The sequence below is a fragment of the Colias philodice genome, chromosome 20, assembly GCF_061535455.1.
Source record: "Colias philodice isolate Cphi_HAF_F1 chromosome 20, ilColPhil1 Martin Lab GWU primary, whole genome shotgun sequence".
Taxonomy (NCBI): Eukaryota; Metazoa; Arthropoda; class Insecta; order Lepidoptera; family Pieridae; genus Colias; species Colias philodice.
The window spans coordinates 497,946-513,905 of NC_143105.1; the positions used below are offsets into that span (position 1 = coordinate 497,946).

A 15,960-nucleotide genomic window follows, 5' to 3' on the forward strand; every position below is an offset into this window, starting at 1 on the left:
TAAATTCAGAAGTGTATATTTGGGTATATCTACCATTGGATCACTGGTGCCAAAATCTTCACATATTGACAAAAAAAAATGTAATGTCAATGTCAAATTTAACCCTTATGTAACTGACATAAAAAGATTGCCATCCCATTTGTCACTGTTCACAAAAAAAACTCAAAAGAAACATTTGCTACTGGCACAAAACAAAAAAAAAACAAATCTCACAAAAAAACAGATAATGAGTTGTGTGTGTGTGTGTGTGTGGTGCAGACGGGTCGCGCGGGCGCGAGCGCGACGCGCTGGAGCGGCCCCCGCCGCCGCCGCACGCGCTGCACTCGCTCATGCACTGCGCAGGTGCGGGACTGACATAGACATACATACAGACAGACATACGTGTGTGCTGCTCGAATGTTCGCTGTTCTCTTGATATTGTTTTAAAGACAAATATGATTTTGACTTATTTAAAAAGAAAGCCTACACTCACCCACCTTCGAAAGTCGGTAACAGCCTCACAAAGGTAACTTTGTGAGTGCTCATGGGCGGTGGTGATCACCACACTAAGTAACCCACCTGATCCGTTACCCGCTCTATTATAAAAAAAAAATATTGCTAAAACAGTTGCTAGTTGTTATTATTTTTTATTATAAATAAAAAAACCCCAATAAAAGCTTACGTCTAGACAAAAAAAAATCTCTGAACAGTTTTAAGCTAATTTTTTTCATCTGTCAATCTATTTTTTTGTCAAAAATTATTTTATTAGAAAGCAAATTAATCCCTTAATACTGCTTATACTTAAGTGCCTTAATTTCTTTGAACTTATTCGATTTGTTTCCATTTTAATTGATTTTAAAGAAATCCGTGTTATAGCACATTGAAATAAAAATGTCTTTATCATTGAACTTCTTTAAAAATTTGTTGACAAAAAGTTCTTTAACCAATTTCTACGCTATTCATCGCATTTATAATTTCATTAAACGTATGAAAAACGCTTTATATTCAAAGTTTTTTCTTTATGAAAAGTTTTTTTTACACTTTTTTGAACTATTTCTCATAAAAAAAATCCAAATGTCCATTATAACAAAATATTTTTTTATCCTCTCCCTTAAATATAATTCTGAACTTCGAGCAGCAATCGATACTTGTTGATAGATAGTTTTTGTTGTTGTGGTTGATTTTGGTTTTCGCTTCCTCCTAGCTTAGATTGGAGTTGTTTATTTGCAGTTTTTTAGGTTTCGCTTGTGTGGTTATTCTGTTTGCATGGAGCACGACTTGTTGTTTTTATTTTTACGTCGTAATACAATATTAACAGAGTTTTTGTGTTCATGCTCTCAAACACAGGACGCATACCTTGAGGTAATATTATTAATAGACACTACACTACATTTAAAACATTCATATTTTTTTGTTAATACATCTTGATAACAAAATAATAGGTACATGTTAAGTTGTTTAATTTGTTATTGTTTGGTTGTTTAACACTTTTGATTTTGTATAACAATGTGACCATCACTTAAAAGCTGACCGTTTTATATTTATGTAATGGTGAATTATAGAAACAAAAAACCAAAGTTGTTGCTCTGTAACAAGAGATTTATTTTTATTTTCCCAAAACACAATTATTTTACAATTAAACATTTAATACAAGTTATACTTAATTACTAACCTGTAACAAGAGAAACAACATTAAAAGCTATTGCTTCAAATAATGTTTGCTCTTAAATATTTCTGTATAAAATAAACCACGTTGCTTAATCACTTTAAAAAACCAGAGAGTATAAATTTTAAGGAATGAACCATAACGAGCAGAGCTGTCACCACAGATTAAATACTTTAAAATTAATAAATGTAAAAGACAATGTTATTCAAAATGCAATGAAGTAGGGAAAGAGCTTCATTTCATTTTACATCTCCCCCCCTAAAATGATATACAGCTAAATAATAGAATGACATATTATGTAGTTATTTAATAGAATGATAATGCTATTTAGACAGTGGTATAAGCTTGGTAATGTGAAACAAGTTAGATTCAAATTTTTTGTAACCCGTATTTACTTTATAAATAGAGTTAGATAATTTTTCCAAAATTTCATAAGGTCCAATCTTTAATTCGTCAAGTTTTTTCCTGTTTAACCGATTGCCATTTTCCACATAGACAAAGTCTCCTGCTTTCAATTGAATATTTTTTCTATTTTTGTCGAATTGTTGCTTATTATAATTATGTGATTTGATAGTTCTCTCCAAAGCGATCTTCCTATCTTGTAATAAATCATTTTGTGTTTTATGTTCTCTCAATTCGTCAGGTAACATATTAATAACTCTTCCTTCCATTAAATATATTGGTGAAAATCCGGTCACAGTGTGTTCAGTTTCATTATATTTCCGGGTACATTCATGGGCAATAGTTGTCCATGCTACTTTATCGTTCTTTTCATTTATTTTACACCTTATCCTGTTCACTAACGTTTGGTTTAAGCGTTCATTTATTCCATTTGAAAACGGTGCATTTACTGCGGTAAAGACAATAGGTATGTTTTCTTGTTTTAAGAAATTTTTGAACTCTTTAGAATTTATTCCTGGGTATTGATCTGATAGGATCATCCCAATTTTATTTTCAGGAGTAATTTTTTTTACAAGTTTTATAAAATCATTTCCGCTTTGAGTTTTTGATGTCAATATGTAAGCATACCTAGTGAAATGGTCAATTAAAAGATGTAAATAGGTCTTAGTAGAGCGAGAGCCCCCAAATCCACCAATGGTATCTATTGAGACTATTTCAAAGGGATACGAAGCGGGACCCAGATGAGACATTAGTCCATATTTAAATTTAGTTCTGGATTTATTTTTAATGCATATTTCACAATTATCACATATTTGTTTAATATTATGTATTAAATTTTTTGCTGTATAATATGGTTTGATTTTATTTTCTGTTTGTGTTCTTCCTATATGACAATATGTATGGTGTATGTTTTTTATTAATTTTTTACTAAATTCTTCGGTGAGTATAATTTTCTCTTTTTTTCCTATTTTTTTTAAATATATTTTGTCTTTTAATATAAGTTTATTTTTATATAGTCTTATACTTTCATTGTTCTCTTGATCATTCTTGATGTCTTCTATATTAATAAAATTTACTGTTTTCAAAATTTCATCCTGATTTATATGTGGTTCTAATACAGGGTTTCTGCTTAAACTGTCTGCTTCTAAATTATTCTTTCCCGGTGAGTATATAATTTCAAAGTTAAATTGTGATAAGTAATATGTAAGATCTCCAAGTTCTTCATCCGTTCTTGCCTTTATATTCATTTTTTCTAACGGTTTATGATCTGTAAACACTTTAAATTTTTTTCCTATGAGCCAATGTTGCCAGTATTTTACGGCTTCTTTAATCGCTAAACATTCAAGATAAATAGCTTTTTTCCGTTTTTGACTTTCATTTAATTTTCTCGAAAAATAGGCGCATGGCTTTTCTTCTCCATTTTCTTGGAGTTGTTTCAAAATAGCCCCTATACCTTGTATGCTTGCATCTGTGTAAATATGTATGGGTAAATTTGGATCAAATATTTCTAAAATAGGTTTCATGCAAAGCAATTTTTTTATGGTATCAAAAGTTTCTTGACATTTTTCTGTCCAATAAAATTTTTGATCTTTCCTTAATAAATTATGGATTGGATCTAGCATGATAGATATATTTGGTATATATTTACCATAGAAATTTATTTTTCCTAAAAACTGTCGAATGTTTTTCTTCGTTTTTGGAATCGGAAAATCTTTTATAGCTATTAAATTGTCCTTGAGTGGAGAAACTGTGTTATTTCTTATTATGTGACCTAGATACTTCACAGAATCCTGAGCAAAAGTACATTTAGAGAATTTTAATCTGAAGCCCTCCTTTGAAATAGCTTCTAATAATAATGATAAATGTTTAATGTGTTCAGCGAATGTCTGTGAAAAAACTAAAATGTCATCAATAAAATTTACTGTAAAATTGGATAGTTGATGTTTTCTAATAATGCTAGTTAGTATTCTTTGGAAAATTGCAGGAGAAGTTTTTAAACCAAATGGTAGACAGGTCCATTGAAAGTGATTTTCCTGAGTAACAAACGCTGTTTTTTTCCTGTCTTCCACTTTTAAAGGAATAGACCAGAATGCAGAATTTATATCTAATGTAGAGAAAAATTTACAATTTCTTGTTTTAACCATTAAATCCTCTATAAGCGGAAATGGTTGAGACTGAGGAACCACTATTTTATTGAGATCCCTGAAATCTATGCATAATCTAGACTTTCGGCCTTCTTCTTTTTTGTAGGCTAATGTTACAGGGGCCGCAAAAGGACTATAAGATTCTTCAATTAGATTTTTCTCTAACAATTTTGAAACTTGTTTTTCTATTTCTTTTTTATCCTCAAAATTGCACCTATATGGCCTCTTGCTACAATATGTGTCGACTAGTAAATCTATATGTGCTTCATAGCCCTGCACTGAACCTACATCATATTTATCTTTTGCAAATAGTGTTTTATATTTGCTAATTAAATCATCTATTTCTGACCGTTGCTGAATGTTCAAGTGATTCACTGAGATATTAAAGTTTTTGACCTCTATGTGTTCATTAAAGTTTACTTTATATTTATCATTCATAAAAAAATTATTTGTTACTTCCCTATCCTTGTTTACATCCATGAAATATTGTTTGTTTTGAATCTTATCCCCTGTTGAGTCAGAAACATTCTTGTTTATTTGACTTATCTTGTCAATTGATTTTTGTGTAATCTCTAAGTTTTCATTTTGAATCAGTTGAAAAGATTTAATGCAATCCAATCCAATCAAAAAATCATATTCAAAATTTTGTTCATCTATGACAAAAACAGGTATATTTTTTTCCATTTCAAATATTTTAATTTTTAATGTTACTATTCCTGTTGACTTTTTTACACCATTAATCGTCCTTAAATTTGCCTGACAACTGCTGTGGTTATTGGGGTTATTTTTTTTTGCTAATAATCTTGAATTAATTAAACTTACATTTGAACCTGAATCATAAACGCCTAATGTTTCCACAGAATCATTTATTATTAACTTAATTTTGATTAATGGTGGAATTAACAGTTTTTTGGATCTATTTCATTTAGACTTAATTCTAATTCAGAATTGTTAACACTTCTAATAAGTTCTTTTTTTGAGCGATCACCGTCTTTATTTTTGTACCAACATACCGATTCAGAATGATAACGAGTAGCTTTCTTTTCTTTCTCACAGATCCGACATGGTCGGTCTTTTAAATTTTCTTCTTTAATTTTTTTCGGGTCGACTCCCTTTTTATCTAAAATTTTCTTATTTATTAAATGTTCTAAGCCCCGAATACTATTAAACAAATCCTCAGTCTCTTTCAATTGATTTCTATCAATTTTATCAGCAATAAAATTAGGTAACCCAATTACAATTAAATCAATTAAAGTAGGTTTATCTATTAATTTGTTTATCTCTAATAAAAGTCTTTCCTTCTTTAGAGCATATTCTAACAATGAGCCCTGCCTATATTTAAACAAAAAAGCATACCTTATTGGTGTCCAGCCCTTGGTCGCATAAGTTTCACAAAAGTTTTTTTTTCCAAATATACCATTTTGAACTTATTGTATATTTTATAAGCATAGAATTATACCAATCTTGACATGAGTCGTCCAAAAATAACCTAAACACTTGAATCTTCTGAATATCTTCATCGATGCCTATACGAGTACACTCAGCTTCAAAGATGTCCATCCACTGTGTTACACTAGATGTTCTTTTTGTGAATTTTTCTATTACAAACTTTTCAGATATTGATTTCAAATTAAACTGTTTAGAATCTTTCTTCAATTCCGAGAAATTTTCCAAAATTCTTGTAAGAACTTCTGTTGAAGGTTCATTCGTAAATACCTGCTGTTGTGCTTTTTCTTCCAGAAAATACCCTTTAAATTGCATGTTTCCATCTTCGTCTATATAAGCATCATGTAACTCGGGTGTTAGTGCAATCCATACGTGTCTTTTTTCGTGCCTTCTTTGCAGCGTGGCTTTTAATTTTTGAAAATGTTGGGTTTTTATTACCACGTCGTGTAGTCTCACCGGTTGAAATTGTTCCGGAATGAGGAAAGTGTGGTTATCAGCGTCCATAATTGAGGTTATGCATATTACATTTGTTTTTGGATCCTCGCTTTGTTTTACGGTAAATTCGAATTTTAATTTCTCCATTGTTTAAATATTAGCTTTGTTAATGTTGTTTTGTAATGGTGAATTATAGAAACAAAAAACCAAAGTTGTTGCTCTGTAACAAGAGATTTATTTTTATTTTCCCAAAACACAATTATTTTACAATTAAACATTTAATACAAGTTATACTTAATTACTAACCTGTAACAAGAGAAACAACATTAAAAGCTATTGCTTCAAATAATGTTTGCTCTTAAATATTTCTGTATAAAATAAACCACGTTGCTTAATCACTTTAAAAAACCAGAGAGTATAAATTTACTTGCTCTGTGGTATAAATTTTAAGGAATGAACCATAACGAGCAGAGCTGTCACCACAGATTAAATACTTTAAAATTAATAAATGTAAAAGACAATGTTATTCAAAATGCAATGAAGTAGGGAAAGAGCTTCATTTCATTTTACATTTATATATATAATATATAAATTATTCATCTTTTTTTTCATCATAACATAATAATAACATCACGTTGAAAATCTAGTAATCAAATTATGATTTAACAGAGTTACTATTGAATTTCATCCGTTATCTATTCTGTAAAAACTACTCACAGAATCGTCATACTACATAGCAAAATGTTTCCTCTATTTGCTTTATAATATGACAATTCAAATAAAAAATAAATATTAATCTAAAAATATTATTTACAGATGATCTTGGTAAAGCGGTAGAAGAACTAGTGTCAGTCATGACAGAAGACCAGCAGAACGCACCCCCTCAATACACCAACGGGAAACCTGAAGAAAACCATAAATAAAATAATATCTATGGTTAATATATAAGACCATCGACAACGCGCTATGGTGCTCGCTAATGTTGCCAGTTGGCACGGTTTCCCTTTTACAGCTCTGGCAACACTGTTGCAACTTGGACCAAAGACAGTTCCACTATTTTATATTAATCAACACAATATTTTATATTCACAGTTCCTACTAATTTTCGACTCATCACTAACAATGCCTGCACACTGAACCTTTACTGTGCGATACAAATAAGAATAGGAATGACGTTTTTATCAATTTCTTGTTAAATGTGATTTGAAAAATCCTTTTTGCATGTCAAAACGGATTACTTTATTTTTCCTAACAAACGATTTTCTACGATTATTAATGTCAACGTCAACGACGTCACAAGATGGCGTCGAGTCGATCCTATTCTTATTTGAATCGTCGTTATACAAAAGCTAATCTCACAACATTCCACACGGCTAACCGAACCGAGCTTTCCACCGCTTTGGGCATTTGATCCTTTCGGGATCGGTCGCAGGTCGATCAGGCGCTTCCTGATTATTTGGCGATAGCGAGGGTTCGTACAGACGATTATCGTATGCAACGCTTATTGTATTAATAAGGGCATCCCGTTGTTGCAGTACGTGTCGTGATTGAGTCATTTTCCTCTTTCCTTTTTATTTCACTAAAAACTTATCCTATCTCGGGCCAACAGCGCTGCCAGAGCGAGCTAAACAACGAAAAAGACATTTATACGGAGCATTTATACATTTAAAATTGTACCAAATTTTTCATAACTTGTTAAAAATATTATCGTTTAAGTACATATCTAGTAGTACAATCTTCATTGTATAATCATATCACTTCTTGTAAATTGTCATATCATTTATGCTGTGTAAACACCGGCGCGTATTTAGTGTAATCGTGTGACACGTGAAACGGAACGCATTCGACATCGATGTCGGCGCGAAACTTCGCGTCGCTGTTGAAAGAGAGCTAAGCTTTAATATAATCACAATTTTAGCTTTAAATAACCAGTTTTGAGACATTTTGACGCGGACCGGTAGAAACCGCTCGAGGGCCTAAACGCATCGGAAGCGAATCGTTAAAGTTAGACCGTTTTCTGCGTACAATATTATGCCACCGGAGTGCGGCCGTAGTTAATGAATTCGTTAAAGTTTTCGCAGTAGTTATAGATGTAGCCAAATGAATATGGAGCATGTTAAGCGCATATTATTGTGTACGTTATCATATATCGGAAATGTATTTAGATGATGAAATATGAATAATCCAGCTTGTATACTTAGAGGATTGGTTTGTCCCGTAGTGCCGCGTGACGTCACGCGCCCTTCCTAGCGCCGCTCCTTGTGTCTCCGGACCTTTTATATCGTGTGTCTATATTTAAGATGACGCCTACCTTTTTAGATAAGATTATATTGGAGAGATGACTTTTATACGAATGTTAAGTGACTGTTAAAACTAATTTTACAATAAGGACTTCCGATTTTACCATATCACGATTGTTGTTTTGAATTTTTCGTATTTGTGTAATGGCAGGAACGAAATGGCTTCTGTTACGGATTGTAAATTCTTTTATAATTAATCAGAATGTATCGTGGCGTTTACAATATTGTACCCTTTGTATCGCCGCCGTTTCTCTGACGCCATTACAAATTGTTTATCAATGCCGAGTTTTGGCAGCTCTTTGTTTCGACTGGCAACTATGAAATTTCCGTTCCATTTTACGAAAGTTTAGTGATTTAATTTGGCTAATATAGATTTTAAGAGAACGAAAAGCACAATTTATTATTACTTAACAAACGAAAAATATTAAATCTACACTAATATATTGTTAATAATTTTATTATATTTGTTTAACATAAAGGACGATTAGTGTCCCCTTTCGTTATGAGAAAATTTAACTCTTTGGCAATTATATAAAGTACATACTACTACTTTCGCATTTATTTGTATATTTTACTGTGTTTATAATGTTTTAGATGTTAAATCCAAATAAACATTCTGCATAGTGAATACTGTCTTTTTATTTTCACCCAAACCTACTCATTTAAATCTGAAAATCCTTATTTGTTTATAGCGCCAAGAGCATCTGTCTAGATATTACATATGTATTTTAAAAAGAATAAATTAATCGTTACACCACTATTAAATATAAATAACTCAAACAAGAACGGCTAAAAGATTTTAGTACACTTATGCTTTTGTCCGCTTGATTAGGGTATTTTCGCGGGTCGCGCGCTGCGCTTGCCACAGGTCACTTCAGCTCCGCGTAACAAATAAATTAAAAATATAAAGTACAAAAAAGACAACAGTTTTTATGGTGAATCGTGATCTATATTGTGTGACTTACGTGTACGTTACAAAACAATCAGTGCTCTAAAAATAATAGTAATATCGTTGAAATATGTGATGTGAATAAGTGACAAAACCTAATATCTTTAATAAAAATTATTAACTACAAATTTAATTCAAACTATATAGTAACAAGAACTCATACCCCAGAAGCTAAGTAATAAGTGTAAATAAGTGTAATCAAACCTTAAATCACGCGTATGTACAATTCCTTTGTTCAAATATCCGTTGACAATCATAAAATATCAAGTACAGTGAATAAACAGTTAACGCGTTGTGATTGGCTAATTAAAGCAACGGTTCATTAACCCGTTTCTAGTATCAGCTGTTTCTATAGTAAACAAAACGTTACACTATTTCGAAGCTTCAATTAACAGCGCTGATAGCACCGAGCATACCACCTCGGTCTGACGACTGAAGACCGACGGAACCAAGTTCGATCCGGCACCATCCAGCATATATATAATTATTATTTTTAAATTTATTTCTTGAAGAATATTTTAAAAAATAGACATTTACTTAAAATTATAAATTTGCATCTACGAAATATGGCTTCAAATAATATTAATTATTGTAAAACATGCAATAAGTTGACCGACATGCGAGAATCTATTAAATGTTTGAGCTGTAACAAACTTTTCGACTTGGATTGTGCTTCAATTTCTGTAAAGAGATTCTATTTAATGACTTCAGAGGACAAGCAAAACTGGAAATGTAAAATATGCATAGAAACAAACTCATCGAATATAGATAATACAACGCCAAGAATAAATCCTTGTATGAATGTAACTATGTATCAGAAGGAAGATGCCAGCAATCGAAAATGAATTATTACCTGATTTAGACAATTCTTTTGTATCTTTAGAATCCGAGCCTAGAGCCGGTTTGATGGATTGTTCAACTGTACCAATAAGCGAATTTAACGAACTTAAACAACAATTTATTGAAATAAAAACTAAACTCGATTTGGCACTCATAGAAATAAAAGAACTTAAAGCAAAAGTACAAACAAATAAGCATATACAACCAGTTACTACATCATCTATATATCCTCAAATAATAATAAAAGTGGTACAAAAACTATACCAAATTATAAATCACCTTCAAACACGTTAAACATAAATTCTCAATCCAGTACTAATATTATCTATCCACAAGAAAGAGTGTGCAACACAGTGACGGAGAAAAAGAAAATACATATATTTGGAACGCAGCGATGTATCGGCATAGGCTCTAAGTTAACACACAGATTGTCCACGTCTCTCAACTACTCCGTATCAGCTACCATCAAGCCTCATGCCCCGAACGATGAAGTATTGAAACATTGCTATAATCTAAATACAGACCGTTCTGATATCGTTATAATTTGTGTTGGAGAAAATGACCATAGCCAGACACAAACTTTGTCTGAATTAAATATTGCTTTAAATAGAATACGTGCGCGCAGTGCCTGTAATATAATAGTAGTGGGCACATCGCATAAAAAGTATCTATATACAAAATATTTATATACATTAAATAGAGAAATTAACCACTTGTGTTCTCGCTTTAAAAATTGTACTTTTATAAAATGTATTAACGGTAATCATACTATTTGTGATAAATTGCTTCACTGTATAAATTATATTAATTATGAACGCACATTCTTAGATTGTAAAGAATTAAAAAACCTTATAAACAGGTGCGGTAAAGTTAACAACATACAAAATTCCCATGTAATCAATCATTTACCCGCGAATAATAATAATTTGACTAACACTAACAACGCCCATAATGTAGACCGACTTCTGCCACAAACGCAAACCAGACTGACCTTAAATTGTTTTCGTCCCTAACAAGAAAACAAAACTAAATTCATTTTCCGTATTTCATCAAAACATAGCAAGCATATTAAGCAAAATAGAAATTTTTGAAATAACGTTGGAAGAATTATTCGAATCGCAAATAATACCCAATGTAATCCAACAATGTAATGTATGATCTCACCAACTACGCATATGAAAAAAAGTTTGAATGCTGCGGAGTAGAAGTTGTGGGATACGACATTATCGTTGTTTGCATTTACCGGACTCCTGACTCAGAAGTGAACTTTTTCCTTGACCAATTAAATTTACTATTACATAAATTATGTGAAAAATATTATAAGAAAAAAATTATTATTACAGGTGACTTCAATATTGATCTACTCAAACAAAATAAACATTCGGATGAGTTTAAAGACTTAGCCAAAACGTATAATCTTAAATTTCACATCGACGGTCCAACTCGTGGTCAATCATGTTTGGATCAAATATTAAGCAATATAGATAGAGTCAGAGCGGAATTATTACGTTTACACCTCTCAGACCATGACACAGCACAACTTATAACATTCAAAATATCTGATATTAAACCCAAACCTAATAAAAATGCTGTAATAATTTACAAAAGAGATTACAGTGAAGAGAACATTATTAAATTTAAAAGTTATCTCCAAGATTTAACATTTTTTGATATATTTCAGGAACGTGGGAATTTTGAAGTGGCATTCAAAAACTTCTATGACACATTTTGCCTCTTCTATAAATTATGTTTTCCGTTGATCAAAATTAAATTAAGAAATAGCAGCAATAAATGGATAACAAAGGGATTAAAAGTTAGTTGCAATACTAAACGAAATTTAAGGTATCGTTATTACCAAATAAAATCGCATCAAAATAAATCTATTTATTTAAAATACTCGAAAATTTTGCGTAGTTGTATACATAAGGCACAAAAAAATTGTAATATTAATTATTTGAATAAAAGTAAAAATAAGTGTAAATCAACTTGGCAAATAATAAAACGCGAGCTAAACTCTCAGAACAGATATACCGAAATTGATTCACTTACACTAAACACTCAAACAATCACAGACCCATCTCAAATAGCTAATTCTTTCAATGAATACTTCAATAATATTGGTAGCGTTAATCCAAATCAAAACTTTCATAATCAAATCAGTATTACTAATAACCCCTCTTCTATGTACCTGAGACCTATGTCTGAAACGGAAGTTTATACACAAATTATGTCATTAAATAATACCACCGCAGAGGGATATGACGAGGTGTGTACCAAAGTTATTAAACAATGTCAAGCAGAATTGGTACCCGTACTGACACATTTAATTAATTTGTCCTTTTCTTGTGGTTCTTTTCCTGAAGAACTAAAAATATCTATTATTACCCCCTTGTTTAAGAAAGGAGATAAAAATAACATAGAAAACTATAGACCCATTACTCTTATACCTATCATATCCAAAATTTTTGAGAAATGTATGTCTTTGCGTTTGAGTGAGTTCAGTGATAAGTTCCATATAATTAAAGATGAACAATTCGCCTTTCAAAAAAACAAATCTACCAATGATGCAATTTATTCCTTAACAAATTCAATTCTTCAAAACATCGACGCAAAAATATTGACTACTGTATTATACTTTGACATGTCAAAAGCGTTCGATAGAGTGTCTCATGAATTACTATTAAAAAAATTAGAGGCATATGGGATTCGGGGGATTGTGTTAGATTGGTTCCGATCATATCTAAAAAATAGAAAACAAAGTGTTATTATTACTCGGACTAATAATACTAATGAGAAAGAAACATACCAATCAGAATATATATCTAACCAGTGTGGTGTACCTCAAGGAAGTGTCCTGGGGCCTATTTTATTTTTGTTTTATATTAATGACATTATAGACATAACAAATCGTAAAATAATTCTATACGCGGATGACATATCGATAATTTTTGAATCTGACATAAAAATCTTTGACATTATGAATTTTAACAACGACATTATAAATAATTTGGACAAAATGATAAAATGGCTTAGCACAAATAATCTTAAAATCAATCTTACTAAATCTAACTACATGACATTTTCAAATCCTCTGCGCAATAATTTAAAAATAGAATATGATGATGTAATAATGGAAGAAAAAAGTGAAACTTCATTTTTAGGTATTGTTTTAGACAATGAACTTAAATGGTCATCACACATTAATAAGGTCTGTAGTAAAGTGAATAAATTTGTATATGCCCTGAGGCGCCTACGAAAAATTACGGATTTAAGAACCACTCTATCGACTTATCACGCTCATGTAATATCTATCTTGAGATACGGTCTTATAATCTGGGGTAATGGCGTAAACATCAGAAAAGCGTTCATCTCCCAAAAAAAATGTATACGCGCGATTTGTGGCGTAGGTCCGTACGAATCGTGTAAACCGCTATTTATTAAACTCAAGTTGTTAACTTTGCCGTGCTTATATATTTACGAAATTTGTATTTTTGTAAAAAGACATAAGTATCTTTTTAGCACGGCCCAAGACATATACAGCCACGACCACCGTCATCCAAATCGACTTGTCTATAATAAAACACCCAGGACCACTTTATATACCAAAAATTGTCATGCTATGTGTATTCGTATATTTAATAAACTTCCGGAATCTATAAAAATGTTAAATATCGGTCCTTTTAAGACAAAACTGTATGAGTGGCTAAATAATAACAATTTTTATAATGTATCGGATTATTTAAATTTGTGACATTGAATTTTTTATCTTGACTAATGAATATAATATATAATATGTACCTTTTATGTAAGACAATGAAATAATGTACTTTTTATATAAATTAATGTTGCGGAGCTGATAATATAATTTGCACGCCATTCATGGCTAATGTGTTGATTCGACCTATAATGTAATTTGTTATCTTTGTACACACATTATGCAAATAAAGAGATTTATTTATTTATTTATTTATTTATTTTTGTAAATCTATACTAATATTATAAAGCTGAAGAGTTTGTTTGTTTGTTTGTTTGTTTGAACGCGCTAATCTCGGGAACTACTGGTCCGATTTGAAAAATTCTTTCGGTATTAGATAGCCCATTTATCGAGGAAGGTTATCATCACGCTACGACCAACAGGGGTGGAGCTACGGCCCACGGGGGTGAAACCGCGCGGAGCAGCTAGTGTTTTCATATTGCAAACTAAATAAGTAGAGCGGGGCGAGCAATTACTATTTTCACGTATTTCTATTATCATAAAATATAAATATATTAAACATATTATTTTATGTAAGGTTACTCTTACATGTACCATATTATTACACTTCTTGTTACACCTATATAGATAGTTCACAGTACCTATACTCTTTGCACAGTACTCTAAAACCACCTAAAACGAAGGACAACGCCACCTGTCGGTGATATTAATAACTACATAACAATTAGTTTTTTCAACAAGATTATATTTTGTGTATGTTCGTAGTTACATGAATTTATTAGATGTGTGACTTTCTACAGCAAAACATATTTAAAAAAAGAACAAATTAACAAAATCATCATTATGTCGTAGTCTCCAAAACTTACAATTCGTGACCATTCTATTAATTTTTATAAAAAGGTTCCTGTCTGTACGTCTGCTCGCAAAAAACTCAAAAAGTCTTGCTATAGGACATAATTACAATACTATGTACAACCCGCCCTCCGTCGTTGCCTCGCTATTTTTACCATGTTCAATCTTTATATTCCAAGTTCCAACCCATGTAGGAACTGGAAAGATGCAATATGATGCGTAATGCATTTTAAAAACACAAACATTTTTTAGAAATTCTAATAGATTCATTGTCGCGCTGTCATTGTTTGCAAATTATACTTTTTATTACGCGGGGGAAACCGCAATACAATATTTTTCCTACGACCTACGTAGAAGCAATATAAATTATCATTATCAGCAGAAACCAATATCTTTATAAGTATTTTATGAATTCGCCTTTATGCGTTATTGCAAGTACCTAGTGGAGTCCTTTATAAATTTCATATCTGGTTTCTCGTCTTAGTGGGAATTTAGGCCACAAATACAAAAATCGTAATCTTAAAAAATAGCCAAAATAAATCAATATCCGCTTCATTGATATAATTTCTTGCAATTCGTTTTAAATTTCGTAAGCGGTAAGGTAAATTAAGATCGCTCGAGAAAAGCAATTTTTTAATTTTTTGTTGAATTATTGATCAAAACATGCATTACTCTGTATTGATCCTAATTCAAAATTCATATCTAGGTGAAGCTTATTAAGATAAATCTAAGGAATAAATGGATAAATAAAAAAGAGAATGTATTTTTGGTTATTGGTTTATTGATTAATTTTGCTTAATTCTTTGGGTATCTTGTTTTGAAAAACTTTTTAGAACTAGCAACATCGTTGAACATTTAACTGGTAAATAAAATAAGTATACAATATTAATTCAAAACTTATAAAACATTATTTTCAGTATTCATCACAAGTTGCATGCAGTTTAGTCAAGGCACTATTATGTTGTATAATGTATTATATTGATTTAACAATAACAAAATATCGCATCTACCAAATTAGGTACATAGTGATAGGAGAAATGTTATTATGGCATGAGAGAGTATAAAATTGAATATTATATTATACAATAAAAGTAAATGCAAAATTCAGTTACAATTTATCAAACTATATATTTTTGCCAAAGAATATAAAACACAGGAGGAAATTCCGTTTTTTAGGCCAAATGTGTACTGTAATAAAAATTATTTTGCAAGACAGATATAAAAAAATGTTA

At 31.0% G+C, this 15,960-nt stretch overlaps 1 protein-coding gene across 4 annotated transcripts in view; it reads left to right on the forward strand.

Moving 5' to 3' along the window:
- Nucleotides 1–9,000, forward strand: part of Dys (Dystrophin) — a 433,719-nt gene extending 424,719 nt beyond the window's left edge. For 3 of the 4 annotated variants that reach the window (XM_089707817.1, XM_089707818.1, XM_089707819.1), the window contains one exon: nt 6,889–9,000. In XM_089707817.1, the coding sequence (XP_089563943.1) occupies nt 6,889–6,995 (107 nt within the window). In that variant the 3' untranslated portion in view covers nt 6,996–9,000. Of the gene's footprint in view, nt 1–258; nt 343–6,888 lie in introns of all 4 variants that reach the window. The other variant, XM_089707820.1, reaches the window with a different exon arrangement.
- The last annotated feature ends 6,960 nt before the right edge of the window (nt 9,001–15,960 follow it).